The following is a 25,383-nucleotide window of genomic DNA, read 5'->3' as shown; positions in this document are numbered from 1 at the left end:
ACACAGCCAGGTCTGAACACAGACAGGTCTGAACACAGTCTGGTCTGAACACACAGCCTGGTCTGAACACAGTCTGGTCTGAACACAGCCTGGTCTGAACACAGCTAGGTCTGAACACAGTCTGGTCTGAACACACAGCCTGGTCTGAACACAGTCTGGTCTGAACACAGCCTGGTCTGAACACAGCTAGGTCTGAACACAGTCTGCTCTGAACACAGCCAGGTCTGAACACAGCCTGGTCTGAACACAGCCTGGTCTGAACACAGCCAGGTCTGAACACAGACAGGTCTGAACACAGTCTGGTCTGAACACACAGCCTGGTCTGAACACAGTCTGGTCTGAACACAGCCTGGTCTGAACACAGCCTGGTCTGAACACAGCCAGGTCTGAACACAGTCTGGTCTGAACACAGCCAGGTCTGAACACAGCCTGGTCTGAATACAGCCTGGTCTGAACACACAGCCTGGTCTGAACACAGTCTGGTCTGAACACAGCCTGGTCTGAACACACAGCCTGGTCTAAACACAGCCTGGTCTGAACACAGCCTGGTCTGAACACACAGTCTGGTCTGTACACAGCCTGGTCTGAACACAGCCTGGTCTGAACACACAGTCTGGTCTGAACACACAGTCTGGTCTGAACACAGCCTGGTCTGAACACAGCCAGGTCTGAACACAGACAGGTCTGAACACACAGTCTGGTCTGAACACAGCCTGGTCTGAACACAGCCAGGTCTGAACACAGCCTGGTCTGAACACAGCCAGGTCTGAACACAGTCTGGTCTGAACACAGCTAGGTCTGAACACAGCCTGGTCTGAACACAGCCTGGTCTGAACACAGTCTGGTCTGAATACAGCCTGGTCTGAACACACAGCCTGGTCTGAACACAGTCTGGTCTGAACACAGTCTGCTCTGAACACAGCCTGGTCTGAACACAGCCAGGTCTGAACACAGTCTGGTCTGAACACACAGCCTGGTCTGAACACAGTCTGGTCTGAACACAGCCTGGTCTGAACACAGCCTGGTCTGAACACAGTCTGGTCTGAACACAGCCTGGTCTGAATACAGCCTGGTCTGAACACACAGCCTGGTCTGAACACAGTCTGGTTTGAACACAGCCTGGTCTGAACACAGTCTGGTCTGAACACAGCCTGGTCTGAATACAGCCTGGTCTGAACACACAGCCTGGTCTAAACACAGCCTGGTCTGAACACAGCTTGGTCTGAACACAGCCTGGTCTGAACACAGCCTGGTCTGAACACACAGCCTGGTCTGAACACAGCCTGGTCTGTACACAGCCTGGTCTGAACACACATCACGGCAGAGATGCAACTCAGCAGACCCATCCATCATTCAGGGCTGCTGGCCTTTACTGCACTGTCACTCTGACAGCCCCAGCCCCAATAAACTGCGACGACGAGCTGATCCGCTACACTGTTACTGGGCAGAGAGAGAGAGCGAGAGAGAGAGAGAGAGAGAGAGAGAGAGAGAGAGAGAGAGAGAGAGAGAGAGAGAGAGAGAGAGAGAGGGGGGGTGGGGGTTGTGGACAAAGAGCATGGCCTGAACAGCTGCTCTAGTCCTAACATTGCACCTCCACTCCAAATTCCACAGCGCAGCTCTGAGGGCCTCTGTCTTGAGTCAGCACTTTCACACACAGCTGAGCCTGGACAAAATGCAGGGATGCTTGGGCTACGGCAAGCATGGAGGGCCAGAAAACACGCTAGCTGCTAACTCCTGGTCCGTTAACCGCTGGTCCTCGCATAGCCAACCACATCATTTCACCCATCAACACCTTCCCTCAGCGCAGCAAATCACCACGAAATACTGTGTGGATGCCACACCCAGTCTGTTCCAGAAGGAGAGGGGGAAGGTTTTCATATCAGGGCCCAGATTCCCAGTGACATCAGAGGGGAGGGTATTCCCCCCCAACCCCATCCCAAAGCTCTTCTGGGACACAGTGTCTTTCATGAATATGCCGGTTGATCAGCTGTCAGATCTGCCACTGTGAGATAAAATCCCCTCTTTACATTAGGAATAACAGCCATGGACGCCAGTTTTTTTTCCTCAGTCAGACACATCTGCACTCATGCACACACCAAAAACAGACACTCACACACACACACATCCTGCAGCAGAGAGACTGTGTATCCTCCTCCATGACCACCACAGAAACTCCAGTTCAGTAACTGAGGGGGGAAGACACAAGTATGCAGGCCGCGCTTCAGCCAACTTGGCAATGAACGCATTTCAACCCGGGGAAAAAAAAAAAGGCAGCTTAAGTCGCTAGCACAAATTCATCCTTTCATAGCGAGGGAAATTGTTTGAGAAAACAGTGTGTCTCTGTGTGTCAGTCTGTCGGTATCACTGGTCTAGACCTGGCTGTCAGGGGACAGGAAGGGGAAGAGGGCTTAATTGCTCCTTTGGGTCTGACTCATTAAGAAGGAGAGTAGCGTTCCTTTTTCAGCCAGAGAGAGAGACTGCTACACCGTTTGCCTCACCCAAGTGAAACAATTTAAAAGTATACAAACAAAGAGAGGAGATGAGAGGAGGAGATGAGAAGAGGAAGAGAGGAGATGAGAGGAGGAGAACAGAGGAGGAGGAGAAGATGTCTCTTTCCTTTTGTGATAAGCTAAGCATCACTGTCTTCCTATTGAATACCATAGTATATACTGCATGTTTTCCTTTCAGACTGTATGTTGAAAACACTGGAACTAGGTGCAAGTGTACAGTCCACTACCACTCTGGTTTCTTGTGTGTTACTTGCCAAGCAAGGACTTAGGCCAGTTTCTGATGATGGATAACATCCTTTAATAGCCTAACTTGGCAATAGTCAGATGGCATTCTTATTCTCCAAGGCCTGGGCTGAGTGCAAGAGATATTGAGCACATAGCATTCATGAATTCTGCTCTGTTACATTTAGTGCACTTAAGTGTTTCATATACTAGACTGTCTGTGGAGGAGGTGGGGAGAGGAGTGATTAAACAAGTGAGTGACCTCCCCACGATGTGTCTTTATAGGCAGGCAAGCAGCACACGGGAATGACCGAAGCACATAAAACAAAGAGACACTTCCTGGTATGACATCATGTGCCTGAAAGTACATCCCAGTCCCTCCGGCACTTCCTGTCCCAGCCCTGCTGAATCTCCAGACAGGAAACAGTATAACGGCCAGCATCGTGACAAGGATGTCCTGACCCCTGCTCCACAATCAACCTCACTCATCATGATCTACATACAGCAGGCCTACCAAACTAACCAGCTTCAGCACCTGGACTGGCCTAGTGCCAGCACTGATGACAGAGAAGTCACAGATGTTATTGTTGCGCTATAGTTGATATTCTTTTTTTGCACTGTGCCAGGTAAATAGGCCGTTCCTTCACTCTGACCACTGACATACTGTTAGAGCTACGCACTCACGATCCTCCATCTTCTGCTGTACTCTCCACATTGACTCACTGTCATCGTGTTGCTTTGGACAAAAGTGTCTGTTAAGCGAATAAAACATTAAATCATAATTCTAGCACGCCCCTGCAATCACAGACCAAGTCGAGGCGGAGTCTGCTAGCCAGCGCCCAGGAGCGTGGAGTTGTGTCCACTCTGCTGTAGCACCCCACAGCTTCTGAGCAGCTGGCCAATGTAGACTGTGTTCATACAAGACTGAGGAAGGTCTTAGCAAGGGTCTCCAACCTTGTCTGTTCCTGGAGAGCTAGCTTCCTGTAGGTTTTCACTCCAACGTCAATCAAGCACACTTGATTCAAATAATTAGCTGGTTGATGTTTTGAATCAGTTTAGTTTAAACTGGGGATGGAGCACAGACCTACGGGCAAGTAGCTCTCCAGGAACAGGGTTGGAGACAACCTGGTCTAGAACTTAACTTATTGGTGGGTCACCTTTTATAAGACTTATCTTTATATCAGGTTAATAGGGGGCTACGCATGCTAAAAAATAAGGTCAAACACTATAACCAAGCCTATGCTATACTAAAGACTATTCTACTTTGATACTTACCAAAGCATGTTTAAAAGAAATTGGCTGAGCTAAATCTGGTTATAGTAGCTATATAGCAAAAAAAACATTAGTCTCTGTAACTTGTCTTTTAAAGTTCATGGCCAAGCTGGCCCCATCTCATGTGTTAAGTTTTAAGGGTTTTATGTAATATCCTTGTAAAAATGATATGGGCTGGCTAGTAGTAAATAAAGCTATACCAGTCCAGACTATAGCCCAGTACAGGCTATGATATGGGCCTCATGTCTGCAGGCCATGCAGGGCTCCATTTCAACTGGAATGAGGTCACCAAACACGAAGAAAAGCCAAACTATACCAATGTTTGTATACTGGTGTGAGCAGAAGGAGGTAGACAATTACAAGTGAGATCAAATACCCAGGCAAAGTCATTATAACCTACATGTGCTTAAGTTTCATCCAACAAACCAGGCCTGTTCTTGGAGAGGCTTTTGGGGTTGGATGTGCCCTCCATTTCTGGTTGGTTTAGTAGGATATGAGACCCCCTCAATATTTGTATGTTTTAAACAAGTGTAGAAACTCTTCATAACAATGATCCATGACGTTAAATGCAAGTTAAATAGTCCTAATCATGTCCTAGTATCATGTGCGTTTTCTTCTATTTGCTAATTGATATTTGAGCTTGTTTCCCAGATCATTTTTTTTATAGTATAGTGTATATAGTGAGTATAGCGTCTTGAAAATATCCAAATGAAGTCACACTTGGCTCCCGCCGGGCACCGAGATCCGACAAGACAAGCGGGACAGGCATGCCCGAGCCCAGCAACGGGGCTCGCGAGTCGCGACCAGATAAAAGGTGAGTTGTTCGCATTCCACGTTCATGCACAAACCAAACCCCCGAATGTCGTCACAGTTCAGCTTTTCCACAAACGATTGAGTTGTTAGTGTGTGGTCCTGTGTGTGCTTGGTTTAAACGAGAGGACAAGGGAGGAGGTTAAAAAAAAGCAAACGTTCCATGATTTTTATGGCCTGCCCTTTAGTACCACGTCTACAACAAATGGCAAACATAATAGCACCGCTTTTGTTGTCTAACTTGTGTTGCAACGCGGATTAGTTTTGAAAGACTAATCAAGTTATATTTAAAGTATCTCAAAATAGGCATACACACAGGTCATACCCCCGTACAAAAACACAATGGCACAATAACAAGCTAGCACTTGGAAACTGAAGCGTAATCAGGTGGTGGCCTCGCTTTGAAGGCCTAGCTTGAGCACTACTATAAAAGGAATGTGATGAGAGGCAGGGCCACTGCACCAACATTGTGACTCAAAAAAAAGGAAAGCCAAATTCTTACCCCAGTCCAGAAATTCCAAAATGTTTTTCTCTCTTCTGAGGGGCGAGTTGTTGCATTCATCATAAAGACAGATAAGTATATCCAGTAGGGTTTCCACACTAAGGCATTGGCCGTTTGACTGAGCTGGTCCGTCCAGGATTAGTTTTTCTAATTTCTTCAAACGAACCTCTCCCGACATGATTCAAACTATTTTGGGTGTTTCCAGCTATTATATAAACTGACTTGGCTGAAAGTATCTTCAGAATGACAGTGGGCAAGGTAGCCTACGCCGACAGAAGTTATTCTCACCTTGTTGAAAGAAAAAAAACTTGGATGCTCTCAGGCAAGCAAAAGCTATTGGGGGGTTAAGATAAATCGATCATCCTCATCTTCTCACAAAAGCATCGATACAGTATAGGTTGTTTGCGAAATGTGGAGCACGTCCTCATATTCAACCTATTCCCAAGACACATAAAGGATAACTCACAGACCTTGCCAGCCCAGGCCGGCAGATTTTGACGTTATGAAAGCCCTTGTAGTATATCTATTCTTCTCGTCCAAAAAATGCTTCTCTATAAAGGTATCGCCCGTGTCCATGCAGTTACAGCAATCCCCTGAGCCGTTGATATATATGAATATCCATTCTGCTGCATCAAAAATGCATCAACATACTAGCTAGCCAGATCTGCAATGCTACAAAGCCCGAATGCCCCTCCTCTGATGAGAATAGAAGGGCGAAAGGCTTAGCTAGCCAGTAGAGCCTAGCTAGTTTTTTCCTTTAATAACCATTCTTCTTGAATTATGTGGAATGCTGTTCACAGTTTAAAACGATTGTTCGAATAAAAGTCCATATCCGTTGCCGTCGAAAACGTTGTGGCTCCTGAGGGGTAGGGCTAGTTCTCGTCAAGAAGAATGGTGTATTCTTGCTCATACCAATCCGGGACGCAGCCTTCCCCCCTTGCCTGCCTCCCCGGTCGCTTACCGTCTCCGCTTGCTAGCCTTGCTGCAGCAGGCAAAATCCCAGCTCATCATGGCGCCCGTCAAACTACCGTCACAGCATCTGCTGCGGGGACGGGAGAGGGGACACTAGAAGGATAGTCAATATTGTGAATGGAAACTGCGGGCGGTGGTAAGGAATGACATAATGAATGTGCGAAAGAAGAACGGTCCCTTTAACTGTCATTCAACATCTTTTTTTAATGACAGAGCATTTGGGAATAAACCGAATTGGCGAGTTTATTCCATAGAGTTAGGTTTATTCCCATGGTCCCTTACACGTGTAATGAATATACGCTATTAGGAATCATTAACCAAACAAGGATAGGATTTTTCTTAACATCACAACATTCACCACAAGTCGTTTAAGAACATATTCTCAAATAGGCCTACATTACATAAATGTAAAAACGCTTTTTCCAATCTGCCCCCTTAAATTTAATGTTTACTCCAATGGACCAGCACTCTAGGTTTAGACAACAGTGAATGCTGGGGTCTATGCATTGGGGTAAAACATAAATAAAATCTATTCAACCTTAATTAACTGGTTACAAAATCTCAAAGACGTAGACGTAATGAGAGCGAATTTAATTAACTTAGCCTATATAAAAAAGTTTATGAGTAGTTGAAAAGAAGCCAGAAAAGTAACTTTTTTTGTATGGAAGTACCAGACACCCTTCAGAAGATCAAGATCAATATGATGTTATCTGGAGTCGTTAATATGTCAAACGTCAGGTATTCAATGCAATAAAAGTAAAACCTATAAAAGTCCCTATAATAACTCAGACATATGGCCCAGTGGTGCAAAGTGCCATGTGATTACTGTCCCGTGGCGAAGTATGGCATAACTCTGCCATCTAGTGGCTGGGGCATCTTACTACAACTTTCTATGGAACTGCGATTGGATACAGCACCGCATCCATGTTTTCCACTTCTTTTGTGTATAAATGTACATGTAACCTAACTTTTGTATTGACTAGACTGTGCCCGGGGGACGGGGGACTGTGACCCCCCCTCCCACACACACACACATATCACACCTTAAATACTTGTAATAATCCCACAATATTTAGGCCGTTATGCGAAAATAAGGAGGAAACTATCGGGCGTTAGTCCCACGCGGAAGCAAATAGCAACTGCAGACTCAACAAAATAGAAAACGGCATCAGGCCCTACCCCTAAAATCTATGGCCCGTATCTGTGCACGCCAAACTTACACCCTTGAATGTAGATGTAAAGTAAATTCAGAAACAGGTCGATTAACTGACTTTGCAAGTAATAAATGTAACTTATGTTAGTTGATTTGAGTCTAATAAATCGGATTTTGGTTTATATTATTCCCTCATCTGGTAACAGCAGGTTCGGACATGGTTCTGATTAGCTACACAATAAAAATAAAACAGGAAAATGTTCTACCGTGCCAAAAAATAAGATATGTACCCTAATTAAATTATTCCAAAATCAAATGCAATTTGGTTATAGGCTACTGGAGATCAAAGAAAATGAACAATGCAATGATGTTGTTTTGTAGGCCTATACCTGTTCATGTCTGGCGCATTTACCGCTCAACAGACACTCGGTGATTAGTAGGCTCGGGCCTAGATGGTTATTAGCATGAATGAGGACAATTGAGCTAATGCGTTTGCAGCTGGCGCTTTCAAGTGAAAAAGATTCTGAATTCAAATATTTGACGATAACATTAGGCAAGGTCAAGGATATGCCTAATTCCAGCAATAACCAGTACGTTAATGACTATACAACATGAAGGCTAGATAGTTACCAGCAACATCATTAGCCTATTTACTTTCTCAAAACTTCCTTCTCCCCAATAACATAAACGAGTGGATTAATTGATTAATCGTCCGCCGCGAAACTGCTGAAGACCGCAGACCACACCCAGAAGTTAACCCCAACCCTAACTTGCAACCCACATTTTATAGAAGTTCTCGTTTTAAGCTTACCTCTCATAAACGTGGAAGATAGATCTATAGCCTACCTACATCTCAAAGAACACAGATTGATTCATTTCTCCTGTATATGTGCTTGTGAATTACCTCACCATGTAGCCTAGGATAGTGTTGAGGTGCAAGGAGATTTCATGTTTCACAAACGGGAGGGGATGGCTGATAAATTGAACTCTTTTCGAATGCAAATGATGGATGTTCATTAACACCTGTGTTGTTGATTGTGGGAGCTTGTAGGCCTTTGATTGAAAAGAAATGGCTCCTGAAAGAATCAACTGTACCTTTGAACTGAAACCACAGCCTTTGATAGGCAGGGAAGAAGGAAAGACTGAGAAATGTCACACAAATAAGCACCTTAATTTACCAAATTAGGGGATATAATGGGAGTGAAAGTCTCTTGTGTATTTTAGGCCATCACTAAATACTTAGACTAGACTGAACAATGTATTTGGCCTGAATCTACATATGAACATTCAACTATCTGATTGCCTCTGTACAACCTTGATTTGATTCAATGCAGTAATTTATGCCCTCTGGTCCATTGAGGACATTTCCATACTACAATGTCCTCAACATTAGAAGGAAAGAAAACCATTGACATTACTTTCCCACCAATACAAATACATTTTATTATTTTACTTGTATACAAAATCTAGTGAAATATATAAATATTGAGTATTGACTTTTAACTTAGACAGCATGACACTGCCTAAAGTCGAGAACATATATGCAACACTTAATAAATGAAAGAACTGCAGGTAGCACTATTTTGTTTTTTACCAATAAATTGTAAGACAAATGATGCACTAAATCACAAATGCACTATATGTCGCTCTGGATAAAAGCGTCTGCTAAATAAATGACTAAATGTAAATATATTACACAGTAGCTATATAGAGTGTGGTCTTCATAAAACAGGCTGTGGAGATGTGTCTCTTGACAGTCATCTGTCATCTGCTCTTCCTGTCCTCCGTAGGTCTGTCTGACATCTCAGAGTAAATAAGTCCCAATACACAAACACAGACTGGGCCCCTGCTACAGCCAGCGCGCCCCTCTTCTAGTGTTTGTGTGACAAAAAAGGCAAGGCAAATCCTGCAATAGAATCAGATAACCACCAACCCGTGAAGAGCTTCCAATCCACATCCTCGCTGGAGCACTGGATTAACTGTCTGTTTGGCTAATAATTTTAATCTGCTGGAGGAGGCAGAAGGGGTGACTGGTTTGGAATAAACATCTAATCCACCCCCATCCCCTGGACCCCCTCCCCTCATTCCTTCCTACCCCCAAACTCCACACTCACACTTGTCCAATGCTGGGCTAAACGTATCTGGGAGCTGCCAGACAGATTGAAAAACAGAAATGAGCAGAGAGACTGTACGACAGGCTGTTGCCAGACTGATCCCGCTTTGCATCGTCCAGAGGAATGTACACATCAGGGTGTGGACAGACAGATGTGGGGGCTATGGGCTAGGGCCACTCAGGACAGCCCAGGTTCACGGGGTCAGAGAATGTCTGGGCCCCATGTGCATCATGTAGACAACATAGGATTTAACAAGAGGTGTATGGACTTTGGTCATGGAGAATTTGCTAGAATTTGGTAACATCTATTACTGATCTACATCGTAACTTAATAATAGCCAACTATGTATGTTCATAAATAAATAATAATGTAAGTGAATATAAAAATAAAACGTATTAAAGATAATATATTACTGTTCTTAAGATCCATCAGAATGATGAGAATGTATATCCATTTACAGTACATTTTATTAATTACATTTCAATTGTTTGCTTCTGTAAATCCTTATTTAACATCAACGTTTTTATACAATAAACGGATTGGTTCATTGATTATTTTCCGTTTTCAGATAACAGCTCGAAAAGACAAGGCTACATTTTTAACAGTGACATTAAAGTGTGAACAAGTTTTGATAGATACAGATAGGCCATGGGTCTTTCATCAATCGTTTGCCTGAAACTGAATTAATATGTTTTAGAGAAAGAGTGGTAGAATTGAGTGGTAAAAAGTGGTAGAACCCCATACATGAAACGGATACGTGTTTCGTTCAATCGCTTCACTGGCGATTTGTTGCTGTTTGAAGTATGGCACTTAAACATGGCCTGTCCAGGACGTGGCTTTAATGTCGCACCTTTGTTCTGATATCGGTCCCCACCCCCATCGTCAATGTGCGAACGACCGGGAGTGTCACCAGCATATAAGGACCGGCTGGGGTCACAGTGACACTGTCTCTCTCCCTTTCCGAGCAAACAGACTTCAGCTACTGTACTTCTACCTGGAAGATTTTACGATGGATTTTCTCCGTGCTTGTGTTCTGTGCGCTGCGTTTCTTACCTTAACCAAGGCTTTTACGCACCATGACATGAAGGACGCTCTGCTTCAAAAACTTGGTCTGGATGAAGTTCCGAAAATTCACAAGCGGGATTTGGAGAACATGGTTATCCCGACCCATATTAAAAACAAGTACGCTTCCATGTTGAAGCTGCACCATAGCAGGCGGCGCAGATCTCTGCCTAGTTTGGCGGGCATCCTGAGGGGCATCCCTGGAAATGCAGGTAAAAATCGTTTAAATTGTTAAATGTATGCACTGCTGTTTTGTGTATTTATAAAGTGCCACTGTATTTGAAACTGCCAGTTTTATGTTCCCTGTCATGTCTCTGAGTGTTAGGCCTATATATTTACTAACCCTAACCATGTAAATTTTATCTTTTTTTTAGATATATCTGGGGAGTATCTGTACTCGGACACAACTCGGCAAAGGATAGCGTTCGAAATGGACGCGAGAATTCCAGTTAACAGCGAAGTGACTATGGCTGAGTTAAAACTGTATCAGAAAGCTACCCATCACAAGCGCTCAATGAACGAGAAGAAAAATTACCGTCCAGTCAACAACGCCCGGGTCAGCATTTACTGGGTCGAAATGCTAGAAAACGGATCCAACAGAAGCTCGCTGGTGGACTCTCGGTAAGATTCGAATTTTGAAACTGCGACTTGTTCAATTAATTGAGTTCCAATCTAATCACTTGTCAAATTAGACGTGCAAAGTGTTCAATCAATCACACCCTCTTTCTCACCCGTACAGATTGATTTCCATTCACGAGACTGGCTGGAAAAGCTTTGATGTGACCCAGGCCGTGCACTATTGGTCAATGACGCAGCAGAACACACCTATGCACATGGAGGTGTGGGTCGAGGGCGAGAGACCTGGCAGCTACGCGGCAGAAATGGCCAAGAGTGTCCACTTTACCACCCAGGACCAGACGGCCAACACCCTGGGAAAACCGGAGCTAGTTCTCTACACACTCAACCTCGAAGAGTTTGGGTAAGCAGCGCGCTTTGATATACAGGATGGAGAGATATTGTGATAGAGTGACAACTATCCTTTTCATTTGCATAATTAGTACTGGCGCAGGAGAAGGTTAACGGTTTCCCTTTCTTTTTATCTCTCTTTAGATCTCGAGGTGACTGTGATTCCAATCCAAACAAGGAGTCGTGCTGCAGAGATAAATACTTCATTAACTTCCGCGCACTCACCTGGACCCAGTATTGGATCATTGAACCCACGGGTTACCAGGCTTACAAGTGCGCTGGAGGATGCAAGCAACCCAAACGCAACTATGGCTATGGGGAGAGAAAATGTACTATTGCAGAAAGCGCACCACTGCCGATGATGTATCTGGTCAAGAAAGGCGACTACACAGAGATTGAAGTTGCCGAATTCCCCAACATGATCGTCGAGAAATGCGCATGTACAATGGACAATGTATCGATAGTTTGAACTCAGATTTCCAGATTTAAAAATGTAGATCCTACAAATGACTTCCAGTACTTTTATATAAAAATATGTTATTCTCAGGGAGTTGGACCGAAGATGCTGTATTTCAACTCTGTACCCACAAGCACTTTATATCAAATGTTGTATAGGTTACTTAACTATTGAGTTTACGGTTTTACGATCCTTTTTGTATTTAGTGTTATAGTATGAAGTAGCGGCAGTCAGAGCCATTTGGTCTCACGTGTTTTTAGATGTAAATAGTTTGGTTGAATGATATATTTTATGCTGGGGAAAATAAAACTATTTTTTCACTTATAAGTTTGCCTTTTCCTATTTTCTCTGCTTGCTAAACAATAAAATATGCATTGCATTATAAATCTAAATATCTAAATTAAGAATGAAAATGAATGTATTTCGAACGTGTAACAAATAATAGGCAAGTAAGAAAACTTGAATAGCCAATAAAAGAAACATCAACATATACAACAAACTGTCAATACACAACCATATGGTTTTATTCTAAACAATGTTCACAAACCAACTAAAATGAGGCAAGTGCACCTCATAAGCCTTTATTTTTACAACCCAGATACACATGAATTAAGCATAAACCTCAGATTTAGCACCTTTAGCTGATTCCATTTTAATAAAATAAATCCTAATTTCACATTGACAACACTTGTAATATCCACTAACGTCTAAATAAATTCCACAGTCTGTGACTACAACTCCAAGCTTGTATGCGCTAAGCCACTCTTCAAGTAAATTCAAATTAAAAAGGCCCACAGCTGCTTCCATCTGTATATTCTATGCCTCTTTATTTGCTATGTTTTAAATAGGAAATGGTAATGCTTTGTCAATACCTGCGATTTGACTAATGATGTATATAACCTGTCACAATGAGAGGCTACTGTCATGGAAGAGGACGGTCAACAACAGATTTGTTGGCAGGCATTTGCACCCGGCTTCCTGCGTGTGGTGGCTGTTTGCAGGAGGATCAGTCTACAGGCCTCACGGGGAGAGGACGATGGCACACAAACCAAGAAGGGCTGTGTTGACATCAGTCTTTAGCTGATACACACAGACACAACATTGTTAGGCAGGGAACTGCTCTGTAGATCATACCCCAAGCTCTGTTTGCTGTCAGGGTGGGGGGTCCTGTCATCCTAAAGGGTTGCTAAAGACATTGGTGAGCCAGGATGTGAGTACACATTAACAGTCTGAATAGCCCCTAGGTTAAATATATTGAAACCAGGGGGGAAGGTTTCATTATACATGGGTGGCACCTGTGAAAATGGCAAATCTATCCCCCCTGCCTTTTATTAAGAAAATTATAAAATAGCCGCATTCTCAGTTATACATTTTCTTGAAAACCAATCTGAACCCTATTTAAATTTGTATTGATTTTAGACTAAGCCTGAAAAAAGGCCTGACTAGGCCACAAAAAAGGTCCTAGAACACAACACATTAGACATTATTTTCAGTGTTTAGAACCTGTAGAATGTGAATATAGAATGTGGAACATTGCTAACATTCCTAATTCATGTCTGAACATCATTTGTTCATACAATTCACCTAGGCAGGGTAAAGGGAATTTATGAATGCATTCACTGGTTGAAGAACATCCTACAGAAATAATCTGTCACACAGTTACAGATACACTTTCTAATCTTTATTATTGATTTATCCCATAATGTTGCGATAGAAAACCACATAAAAAACAAAAGCAAATATGAACAAATATCAAAACATCCGATACAGAACGTGTCAGTAGGGTTTTAAAACAACGAAAGATCATCAGGATCAACCTCACCCAGAACGTAAAGCATGACTTACTATTGTACACCTCTTCATGTGCTGAAAACACAAACTCAAAACGTATCAAAATCTAGTCTGGGCAATTTACCATTGCATTCGAACACAACATACAAGTAATTTGTGAGTAGACAGTCATGCAACTAACACACCAGCATCACCAACATCAAGCGGTGATGATTTATGAACCATTTGAGTTTACGGGAAATTCATGTAGACATTTTAAATATGAGCAATTTGGATGCATACAACCTATATTCTGGCTGAAAGGATACATGGGTTTAACACTCAGTGGGCACAATCACATTAAGTATCTTCAATTAAGAGCCATGATATGGTTGATTTGATACAGAGCCAGAATTATCAATGGGCCACACAGTCACAAATGTATATACTAAACAAAACTAGTCTTGGAAGCCAGTTCAAAGATGAGATCTGCTCTGCTCAGCGTTATTGATGTATAGTTTTATATTTCTCAGAGGATGTTGTGACATTGTGTAGCCCTTTTATATGCTGGTGAAAATGGGGGGTAGTGACTTGCATCAGACACAATTAATACTTCCTTAGATTTCTAAGACACCACACAAAGCCTAAACTTGCTAAACTAGCCACAGAATCTAGCATCTTCCATAAAAAAACTTTAAAAAATAAAATACATATTAGGGGCATGACATGTAAACACTGGAACTGTGTGGTCAAGTTGGACTGGTTTGTTGTGTGTTCGCGACAAAGCATCGCTGAAAGCTAACCACTGCAACTTTCCATCGAAAAATGCTTTAGGAAAAGAAAATCAATAAATAAGGAACAAGCATTCAACCCAACCCCTGAGAAGTACACCACAACCAATGCTATGATGAGTCATCTGCCTTCAGAAACGTGTGTCGGAAAAAAAAACAAAAAAAACGAAAGGTTATACAGAACGCTAAAGGGATTCCAACATCCAATTCGAGCAAAGCTTTATTGAATGAATTCTGGTTCAAATAATAAAACAGCTGACGTTGTCATTCGAACTAGACAACCAGGCCAGAGCCATTGCAACAAAGGCCCGTTGCGCACCTTTGAACTTCAAAATAAAAAATCACAAGCCGTGAAAGTTGTAAAAAAGCAAACATGTAGTTTATTGTAAATCTATGGAGTTAAGATTACATGGTTGATGTTTGAAACAAAAGACAAAATCCCCAAATTTGAACTCTTACTGTTTCTACAACTCAAATGTTGTTCTATGTTGTATGACTACTTTTAAGTACAATTCTTTAGCAAAGCTATAGCTACCATGCCTTTCAAGCACTGGATTCTCTCAATCTTTAAGTGTTTCTTTAAACCTTCCATTCAAACAAATGAAACTAAGCAAACAATATTTACAATTCATAAAAAAAGAAGAAAATCACAAAGCACAGATAAAATGCACAACCCTGAAAATCTTCCAACATCAGCTGCATGAGCCACATGTGGTTCCTGATATACCAAAAACACTGGACTTTAAAAGCATGAGATTTAAAAGTAGTGGAAAAATATCATAAAATGTACAAAACAAAATACGAATAAATCAAATGAAATTGAACCCATAAAGCTTGAAAGAGACCTCGCTCCTCAGATGTGGAATGTTTCTACATCGCTTTGTGGTGGTTGATTATTTTTCAGTTGGTTTTTAAAAAGTGGGTTCTAGAAAAACTCAAGATGTCCGTGGCTGGTGGTTGAGGGCCCCTTGTCTGTCAACACACAGTCTCTCAGTAATAGCCTCCTGGCTGGTACTGCTGGCTCCATGGCTTCTGGTTCCAGAACTGGAGCAAAACAAGACACAAACACAGCAGGTTAGACACAGCAGGACAACATCTAGAATTTGTCTTAAGACATGACTAGATAAAACAAATGAGATAAAGGATTAATAAAGCCAAACTAATGTGGTGACTCCAGACGCTGCCTTCCTCCCAAAACATCCTGGACAATGTCTTATGGTCTAGTCATGAGGAGTTTAATGCACTGGAAGACTACACAGTCTCAAACGCTCACATTTTCAGTCACAAAAAGACAGCAGTGTATAAGAAAAGTTTCAGTCACTGAAACACTATCAGGAAGTTAAGAGTCACAGAAAGACCATTGAATCAGATGAGTAGTGTTTTCTGTCACGTTCAGTCACAGCAGTAAATGAAGAGTTTGCAGTCACTGAGAGACTGTCCAGGCCGTAGAGCTGAAAGACTCACCCCTTGCTGCCAGCTCTGGTTGAAGGCCTGGGCCTTGTCCATGCCGAAGCTGCCGTTCCTGCTGCCAAAGCTGCCGCCACCACCACTGCCGCCGCCACCACCGCCTCGGTTGTTCCTGTTGTTACCGTAGTTACCGCCGTTCTTGTTACCGAAATTGCCGCGGCTGTTGCCTCCTCTGGGCTGGAACTGAGGAGGGAGGAGGGGGATCTTTAACTCAAACCAATACAGGTAAGAAGAAGATTTTTTATTGCAGATGATAGCTTGTCTGTCTTTCCGACCACAATAAGACTAGGAACTAATTGTGAGAGATCTATAATGATCTACAACACCTGATCTGGTCCTTCTCCCCTCCCTCCCTCCCTCACTCACCTGACTGAAGCTGCCTCTGTTTCCACCCCCTCCTCCTCCTCCTCGGTTCATGTTGGGAGCCCCTCCACCCTGGCTCATGTTCCCCCTGTTCATTGGACCGCCTCTGTTCATGGGGGCTCCTCCTCCCCTGTGGCCCATGTTGCCTCTCATTGGTCCACCTCTGGGGGCTCCTCCCCCCAGGCTGGGGATAGGTCCGCCCCCGCCTCGGTTGAAGTTACCACGGGCAGGGAAGCCCCCTCTGAATGCAGGGGGGTGTAGGAAGCCCCTGGGGTGGCGGTTGAACCCTCCTCGTGGTCCTGGTGCTGGAGGGGACCAAAGAATCAGACATTTTGAGACCTTGCAAACCTTGTTTTATAAAATACATGATTGTATCGTCTGTATAAATCCAGGTAATATAACCATTATTTTAACCCTTGCAATCCCACCCATTACAACATTGCTACACATTGAACTGGATACTTCCTCTTGCCCCGCACAGACTGCATCATACACACCTCCTCTAAAGTTGCCTCTGTTCTGGAAGCCTCCGCGGCCCCCTCCACTCCCTCCTCTATGACCGGGCCCCCCTCCGCGGTTGAACTGGCCCTTGCCCCCCCTGGCCCCTCCACGGACGGGACCCCCCCTCTTGGGGGTCATGCCTCCCTGGTTTGGCCTCTTCTCAGCGGGCAGGGCCGTCTTGCTCTCCTCCTTGTACTGTTCCAGCAGCTTGGCCGCCTCCTCCTTCTGCAGCTCCACAAACTCCACGCTGCTGAAGCTTTCGCCCTCCTCGGGCAGGGAAAAGAACCCTGGAGAGGGGAAGAGATGGAGGGAAGGAAGAGGGGTTAAAATAAGAGGACACATTAAAAGGTTGAGATAGAAAATAATCTGAATAAACACACTTCAGAAAAACAATGAATAGTAATCGAGATCCCAGGTAAATGTCATCAAACTTCACTTTCAAGCCCTTTAAACAAGCAAAATCCCAGGGTTCCCCACCCAGTAAAAACACTCCACAACCTCAAGAGGAAAAAGCTGGAAGGACCTATATTACACCTATCACCCTAAAGAACAATGATAACAAATAATGGTGATCTAATACTTAACAATAACAATGGATGTTGATTTTTCTGCTGATCCATTTTTATTTGATTTATGAAGACCCTTTACCTTTCATCTTGAGGAGCGCGTGCTCGGGAACCTCCTTCCCGTCGCTCTCGGCCTTCTTCTGGGCCCGCAGCTTGTAGTCCTCGTCCGAGGGACACACCACCACGGCCCTGCGCTGGTACCCTGCAAACAGACACATCTTCCTCTTCTGACCTGGGGCGGACAGGTTGGTCTGGAAGGAAGAAGAGGAGAGAGACGGAGAGAAAGAGATGGTGTAGCAGAGAGACACAGAGGGAGATACAGATTAGTACAGACTTTTCATGGTGTAACCTAACGTGCTGTAACGCATTCATTCAGCGGACGTAGAGCGAGGGGAGGATCTGAACCCGCAACCTTTTGATCTGCAGTCAGATGCTCTACCACTGATCTATCCCCATTTAACACTTCAACGTATAAATGGATGTCAATTATTTGGATGATCAAAATCATCTATTTATTCCTTTCCTCTGGGAAACATTAGATGGTGAAGACTGTGGATGGCAGTGTGTCTTCTGCCCCTCTCACTGCTGTGACTGCTCCACCTGTGCCTCCATCTATCCTGCCTCCTGTTGGTTACTTCCTTCCTTACTAAACCAACAGTTACTTCCATGACCATGTTTGAACTTACGTGGTCCAGGATGTAGTTCCTCTTCTTGCGCGCGGCGATCTCGATGAACTTGCCCAGGAAGAGAGGTGCACGCTGGGAAATGGCTGTGAGCTTGGCCGTTTCTTTAGCTTGCCGTTTCAAACTGCCAATCTACACGAAAAGGGGGAAAATTACAAACCAAAAAAAGACTACGTTTACAAATATATAGCATTTACAATGGGCTGGAAAAAGTATTTGTCAATGACTCATCTATGATTTGTAACAACAAATCAGCTCCTTTGGTGTTTCATACAGACTAACGATGAGCTAACGTTGAGCTCTGCCACTGTCCGGACTCACCATCATCTTCTCCACGATGGTGTCACTGCCCAGGATGTAATACTTTCCCGGGTTCTCCTCCACATGCTTTTTCACCCAGGTGGTCTTTCCTGACCCAGGGAGACCCACCATGACGATCATCTACACAAACACACACAGGAAGTTCCATATATATTCAAATGTCTGATTAATGAAGAAAACGTTTAACTTCCAACACACGAAAAGGATGATTAAAAGAATCATCTGGGTTCTAGACCACACACACACACACACACACACAACAGTCAGAGAGGAGACGTGTCTGGTGGCCATGTTCACCTCACAGTCCTTCTTGGTCTCTGGGCCCTTGGGCCCCCGGACACGCTGGTCCACCTGGACGTCCTGCAGGAAGGTGAAGCCCTCTAGCGAGGGGAAGAACGGCAGCTCCTGCTGCCCGAAGTTGAACTCCACCGCACAGTTGTGGCAGATGACGTGAGGGAAGAGGGCCTGGCTGCCCAGGGCCTCCTTCTCCACCTGGAACGCAACCGCCGGCTCCTGGCCGTTCTTGGAGAAGGACATCTCCACCTTCTCCCCTTCGAAGTCCTACGGTTTCAAAATGTGGTTTTGGTAAAAAACGTTTTTTTGGGGTACATTGTTTCATTTAAACTTGTTGTTGAACAGGCTGGTGTATATAACAATTACTACTAACAATAAGGCAGCAGACAACATCGTTCTCGTCGAAGGTCTCTCCAAAGTCTTCAGTCACGCAGTTTGTGGTCTTCTTTCCCTTCCCAGAGTAGGCATACGAGTGCTTGTCCTCACCTGGAACAACAGGGTCACATTTACATGTAGTCATTTAGCAGACGCTCTTATCCAGAGCGACTTACACTAAGTACAGGGACATTTTCCTAGAGGCAAACATTTAACTTTAACAGGTTTTTTTTCTCCCCACTTTCAAAACGTCTCCTTAAACTATTCCACCCCTACTGCCCTGATAATCATGCTGCACAAAAACAAGAGTCTCAGAAAAAACAGTCAAATGAGGTTTGACCTTGAAAACCATGGGTAACTCGAGATAACACTGACTTGTTTCTCCACTAGGGGGCACCATTGTAACACCGTTTAACTGTAAAATGCCTTCAGGAGATACTTGCTTTATGTCACTAGCCTGACAACTGATATCCTCACCCAGTAGCAGGCTGCTGTTGACCACGGACCAGCCCACCTGCACCTCATGGATGTCCATGTTCTTACTGGAGATGTGCTTCACAGGAATCTTCTCAGTGATCTGTAAACAGGAAACTATTACTCGCTATCGGGAGGAAAAACTCTAAAAAAAAAAAAATGGTATTAAGTCCTCAAAGACAACAGGAAGTTTGCCATTTGAATGACTTTGGGGTAAGGAACCATCTAATATCAAATCCAAAACAAATGTATTTCTAGTGAGCGTTGTGTGCTTTCCTAATCCTCCATACCTTCATCTCGAAGCAGGCCTTGCCCTGGGTGACCCCGTATGAGGCCTTGCCCCCAGACCACAGGTATGCAAAGCTCTCCATGGTGAGAGAGGAGGCACTGTAGCGGTCACGAGACACCTTGAAGTGCAGGTCGCAGTTATCTAAAAGAGGGAGGGGGAGAGAGAAAAAAAAAAGTTACGAAAAAGAGAAAGATAGCGAGAGAATAAAGAAGGGTGTCAACATTACTGGAACTCTCTTTCCACACAGAGCATGAGTCTGGTGTTTATGCTACTACACCCGTTCTGGGGCATTTTGAAAAGCCAAGACACGGTGGTGCTTGTTATGACCAAGCTCAACGCTTACAGGTGTCCAGGCAGACTTTGGTGTCGTCAAACTCCTCGTCTTCCTCCTCCAGAGGTGGCAGGGGAGACTTGAAGGACGCCCTGAAGGAGAGAGAGAAAAGAACCGTTCAGGGAGACGTTTGGGTGGCGATCGTGCCTGAATGCACTTTCAAGGACTGGGACTGCCTCAGCTGAGCACGTCCTCTCTGCAACAGGAGAGGGAGAGAAGGAGACGTGGAAAAGTACACTAGATGAAAGAGACACAGACTTTCTGGCAGGCTGGTGTGTTTTGCCGCCAGTGTTTGGGTGATAGGTTCAGACAGCACTTACCTGCAGACATCCATGAGTAAACTAAAACTTAAAGAGAAACACAAACCTAAACTGGGCATTGGATACGTTGAAGGGGGGGAGGGGGGGGGGGGGGGAATTAAAAGAATAAAATAAATCTTGGTCTTAACGAGTGAAATGTGTTTACGGGTTTGAGATTCCAGTTCTGGAGCGTAAAGGCCTAGTGGATATAATTAACTCCTCGCGAGGACCTAACATGAAAAGGTCAAGACCAGCTGTGAGTGCCAACAACAGTAACAGCAGAACTGGGTCCTGTACTGCAATAAGGGACTTCAGAATGTGAAAACGATGTAGAGATTTTAAATAATTATTATACAATTCTGAGTGTGTTGCTCCATTAACTTACCAGCTCTATTGTGGCATCATTCAACTAGTTAATGAACTGTTGCCAAACTCCTTCAGCTCTGTTTAAGGCGTGATCCACTCAATATTTACTGTGAGGATACTGGCAGAGGGTCAGGAATGCCATAACGTGGCAGATTAGATTGTGCGTCTAGCGTTAATTTAGGACACATCCTTGAGGAAAAATGCAACTTGCATCATTCTTAGAACTGCAATTCTCCTGTTGGGTCAGCGTGCTCTATTTTCCAAAGAACCGCAAGGCTTTTGAAAATGGCAGCCTAGGATGGATAATGGACATTGAAACCCCCCTCCCAGGCCTTACAGAACATGGTAAATACAGTTTTGGGTCAAAAAGGATAGCATTGCAGGATAGCCTACATCAGGATTAAAAGTGGTGCTTCGCATGGTGTGTCGCTTTGGATAAAAGCGTCTGCTAAATGACTAAATGTAAGGATAATCACTGGGCTAAGCTAACATCCCATACAAAAGATCAATAAATAGACAGATAAATAATACACATGAATGATGTAGCCTGCTGGGTTGGAAGTAGACCTGTAAACACACACACAATACAGAAGACAAAAATGATCGAACACAGGTAAAAACATCAAGAGCAAGAGATAACAATGGACGGTCAATGGCGAGGATCCATCTGCATCTTTATGGATATTCAAAACACCGTTCGGGTACACTGCTCCATCCTTGTGTGCTACACTGTCTGAAATGGACCCCCCTCTATCCTCTCCCTCCCTTCCTCCAAACTCCACATCTGCTACACTCCTCCAAGATTGTTTTCCCCTGAGTATTCTTTAGTCTCGTTGAGTGTTCACAATGGGCTTTCTAAAATGAGTGTGAATGGGTGGGGAAAATGTTGCAATGTACTGGTTCATTCATTTTTCATGCTGCATGTGCAGTCCATTTAAGAGTGTGTGTTGGCACTGCAAGTTAATGGTAAGGTTCTTTAAAAGCAAGGAATGACCCTCCAAACATTTACAAAATGGCAATAAATGATAATTAAGTGAGGGTTTTTTTGGTTTTACTTTCCTTTTTGTTTGCTAGTTAGTGCATTGGCGCTTAAAGCCAATACAGTTCACATAGCTATGACGGCGCTTCAGGGATACCGAAGGCCATTTTGTCTTGCCATCCTTACCAGCTGTATTTGTTTTCTTCAATAAATTCAAAGTAGCCCCTTCCATGTTCCTCCCGGCGTCTCTTAACACCCTTCTTATTCTTCTGATCGCCATTCGCGTCTTTGTCCGCATCCCCTTTGAAAATAAAACAAAGATATAATGAGGTGCTCCTTTTTGAAAGAGGTCGAACTGGTTGTGGCGGGTAGTGGACCACAGTACCTGTTCATTAGTTACAATGTTGTCGACCTGTGATAGCTAAGAAGCAACACCTCAGTCGAATCCAGGTAGCTCAAGTGCTATAATTGATCAAAGCTACTCTTCTGACTGGGTAATGGAGGCTATATTGTATGGCTAAGCAAAATTTAACTATAGTAGCCTGGGCAAGAGGTGATGGGAAGAACAATCACTGCAAGAGATCAATTGGGGGGAATACAAAAGGGACTAGTCGGGAGTGTAAATACTAGCTAGTGATAGGGGAAATGTATTTCAGTTTGGTCCGCTTAGCTAGCATCATGCATGAAACCAAAACGGTCTTCTTCTAGCCCAACCAATCTCACAGTCCTGAGTTTCCTAAAGATCGTTATCTCACTTAACATGGTAGTTCTACAGTACTGTAATAGTCTAACAATAACGTAACAGCCTTCAAAACGCAATTGACTGAATCATTTTAAGGGCCTCCCTAGCTAGCTGAGCTAGCCAACGAACCATGTGCAGCAAACCAAGTCAACACCTGGTGGGTTTCGTCAGGATTGACGCCTGCTCACTAACGTTAGCAGACGACCCAGCTAGCACCTAGCCAGGCGCTAATCCATACAAGCTAGCAGCTAGCTAGCATAGCCATACCAGCTAGCTATGAACAACGCGCCAACACAAAGGAGTGTGGCATGCAAGCGAGCTACTAGGCTAGCTTAACCACTCTAACAACAGATGTTGACAACCAAACAACCACCGATTTCAAGCGCAAATCCATACTATGCCAAACGACTTAATAAAATGATATAGCACTAACTTTCAGGTTAATCTATCCTACTAGCTTTTTGAGTCTATTTTAGCTCTATTGTGGCTGAGCACACCAGGCATACGAATAGCCTAGCTAACGCTTTTCTTTGACAATCGTCCCCAGTCCAAGAGACCAAGGATTTGAAGTCGAAACCGGCGACTCACCCTCCTCGGTAGTCTGGTCTCCAGGCTCACCGTCCTCTGTATCAATTTTCTCCATATCGTCCACATCTCCTTTTAGCATCGGGTCCATCTCCTCCTCGCAATCTTCTCCCTCACCCATCTCATCATCCTCGGTGCACTCATCCACGACGGCGTCCCCGTCTCCATCCCCTCCGTTCCCATTCTCCTCTTCCTCACCCTCGTTGGCCTCCATGCTTTCTTCAACCGGGACCACCTCGTCTTCATCTTCCCCCATACATTCTTGTTCGGCAGCCTCTGGTACCGAGTCGGAATTGCCTTCATCGGCTAACGTGACGCTATCGTCTTCGTCGTCCTGACCAAGCGGAGAATCTCCGGCTAGGGCCTCTTCATTAAGCGCGGCCTCCAATCGATCCATTAGCTCGGCCTTCAGCCCCTTGTCGGACAACTGACGCTTTTTTAGCTCGTCCTTCAGCTCGTTTACTTTGAGCTTTTTAACGTTTAGTGAACTCATGTTGGTCTTCAAATGAAAAACTATGTAAACACTACAATTAAATAAAACAAAAAAACCTCAAACAAGACGAATATGTTAATTTAGGACGCTTCGTAAGCGGATGTAATTACAACTGCGCCAAATGGCACTGCTTTTCTTTTTCACCGGTAAAGGATTCCCGTGCTGCAAGGGAACCGTATGGGGGAGGACGAGGGCGTCGTTTACCGTAATAAAGGTTCAAGAAGCTCAACGTTTTTCAGAGGGGGCATTAGGTATTTTCATATATTAATCAAGAAAGTGATAAAACGTGAACAAATTTTACAATTTCATGAGTCTGATTTGACTGACTGAATTGAAGGATTTGAAGGACACTGATTTTGGAGTGACCAAGTCAACTGTCAAATTATAGCCTTAACCATGAAACGTATTTGATCTCTTTACTGAAGCATGAAGGTGAGCTGTTCCGAGGATTTGTTTACGTTTCCTCACGCCTGATAAAATCACAGAAGACGGAGAGAATAAATCAAAACTTGTCTTTGAGTCCTCAGATTAACCCATAGGTTATAAAGTCGTCATATCAGTAGGCTATACCATTAGGCTATATTGCACTGTTTCTTAATATTACAATTTGAAAACAGATGAACACTATTAATATTACTACACTTATACTATTAAGACGGTTCATTTTCGATAAATGTCATAAAAGATAATGTACTTTACTGACCTCCTGTGGACAACAAATAATACAAACGCAAAGTAGCCTACTGGAATCGACCCTTATCAGGATGAAGTCAGCCTTGTAGCTTCCTGGGATGCTCGAGCGTACGGCACACTCCTTGGGTGTATTAACACACCCAAAGACGCACAACACTAGCTGGTTCAGTGTGACAAGATGCTAAGAAGTGCACTTACTCTGCGCTTGAATTGGCTTGTATTTTTTGTTGTTGTAGCCTAACGTTTAAAAACACTTTTAAAATGTAAGACAATGTAAGAAAGAAATTTCACAGCATTGCGCTTTGTTTGGATTTTCTTGGTAAACAATTTACAAGACTATGTCTTCTGTCACACGGAAAGAGACGGCAAGATGCCCCACCGGAGGAAACCGAAGATACTGGGTAAGTGACAGACGTTATTTGCCTATTTATTAAGGATTATTTAAAGTTCACAAATAATTTGGACATAATGAGGATCACATTTTCTATATACTTAACGTTTGTGTTATGATGTCATATGTATTAATGTGCACGTTTTACAGTCCGCAGAGGCACCTCACAGTAAATCAACCAGGGTTTACACTGATCCATTGAGAGCTTCTGCGCACGAGGATCGTCAATCCACCAACCGTCCCTCTCCGGAAGGTGCTGGATCCAATTGCGATCTGCAAGCTGGACCGAGCCAGAAATCGAATGTCACCCCTCTTGTATCTCGGAAGGGACAATATCCCGGTTTTACTGGTCTCTCCAACGATTCTGGAATTAATGCAAATTCGGTATCAGAGAGTTGGAACATGAAGAAGCCTGACCGAAAAGTTATCTGTGCAAATTGTACTGTGACTTTGGCTGCGTTGAAGAGACGAGCGACTAGTCTGTCAATACCAAACACATTATCATGCAAGGTGAGTATTCAGTCACTTATACTGCATGAGTGAGTTGTATCAGTGTACTCACACATAGAC

At 43.9% G+C, this 25,383-nt stretch overlaps 3 protein-coding genes across 3 annotated transcripts in view; 1 reads left to right on the top strand and 2 right to left on the bottom strand.

Annotated features, from left to right (window-relative positions):
- LOC124468528 (serine/threonine-protein kinase MRCK alpha-like) overlaps window positions 1-6,389 on the bottom strand; it is a 39,228-nt gene extending 32,839 nt beyond the window's left edge. The window contains 1 exon segment of the mRNA XM_047021307.1: window positions 5,317-6,389. Within this exon segment, the coding sequence (XP_046877263.1) occupies window positions 5,317-5,494 (178 nt within the window). The 5' untranslated portion in view covers window positions 5,495-6,389.
- Window positions 6,390-10,527: 4,138 nt separating this feature from the next.
- lft1 (lefty1) lies at window positions 10,528-12,246 on the top strand. The gene is made up of 4 exons (XM_047022068.1): window positions 10,528-10,829; window positions 10,992-11,238; window positions 11,357-11,596; window positions 11,728-12,246. Exons 1-4 carry the CDS (start codon window positions 10,565-10,567, stop codon window positions 12,050-12,052), a joined length of 1,077 nt encoding a protein of 358 aa, XP_046878024.1. The 5' UTR covers window positions 10,528-10,564; the 3' UTR covers window positions 12,053-12,246.
- A 1,453-nt stretch (window positions 12,247-13,699) lies between these two features.
- On the bottom strand, window positions 13,700-23,899 carry hnrnpub (heterogeneous nuclear ribonucleoprotein Ub). Its single transcript, XM_047021519.1, has 14 exons — window positions 23,240-23,899; window positions 22,096-22,210; window positions 20,278-20,357; window positions 19,936-20,075; window positions 19,649-19,748; window positions 19,170-19,282; window positions 18,800-19,063; window positions 18,503-18,622; window positions 18,185-18,313; window positions 17,581-17,749; window positions 16,929-17,219; window positions 16,435-16,736; window positions 16,066-16,251; window positions 13,700-15,645 (listed from the first exon to the last, which is right to left on the bottom strand). Exons 1-14 carry the CDS (start codon window positions 23,727-23,729, stop codon window positions 15,592-15,594), a joined length of 2,553 nt encoding a protein of 850 aa, XP_046877475.1. The 5' UTR covers window positions 23,730-23,899; the 3' UTR covers window positions 13,700-15,591.
- Window positions 23,900-25,383: the final 1,484 nt, after the last annotated feature.

The sequence above is a fragment of the Hypomesus transpacificus genome, chromosome 6, assembly GCF_021917145.1.
Source record: "Hypomesus transpacificus isolate Combined female chromosome 6, fHypTra1, whole genome shotgun sequence".
Taxonomy (NCBI): Eukaryota; Metazoa; Chordata; class Actinopteri; order Osmeriformes; family Osmeridae; genus Hypomesus; species Hypomesus transpacificus.
This window is presented reverse-complemented; position numbering and strand designations above follow the sequence as displayed.

Coding starts and splice junctions, on each gene's coding strand:
- lft1 (XM_047022068.1), top strand. CDS start 10,565: ATGGATTTTCTCCGTGCTTGTGTTCTGTGCGCTGCGTTTCTTACCTTA. Junction 10,830..10,991: donor GGGCATCCCTGGAAATGCAG/GTAAAAATCGTT, acceptor TCTTTTTTTTAG/ATATATCTGGGGAGTATCTG. Junction 11,597..11,727: donor CTCAACCTCGAAGAGTTTGG/GTAAGCAGCGCG, acceptor ATCTCTCTTTAG/ATCTCGAGGTGACTGTGATT.
- hnrnpub (XM_047021519.1), bottom strand. CDS start 23,729: ATGAGTTCACTAAACGTTAAAAAGCTCAAAGTAAACGAGCTGAAGGAC. Junction 20,358..22,095: donor GAAGAAAACAAATACAGCTG/GTAAGGATGGCA, acceptor TCTCTCCTTCAG/GGCGTCCTTCAAGTCTCCCC. Junction 16,737..16,928: donor CAGAGGCAACTTTAGAGGAG/GTGTGTATGATG, acceptor GGTCCCCTCCAG/CACCAGGACCACGAGGAGGG.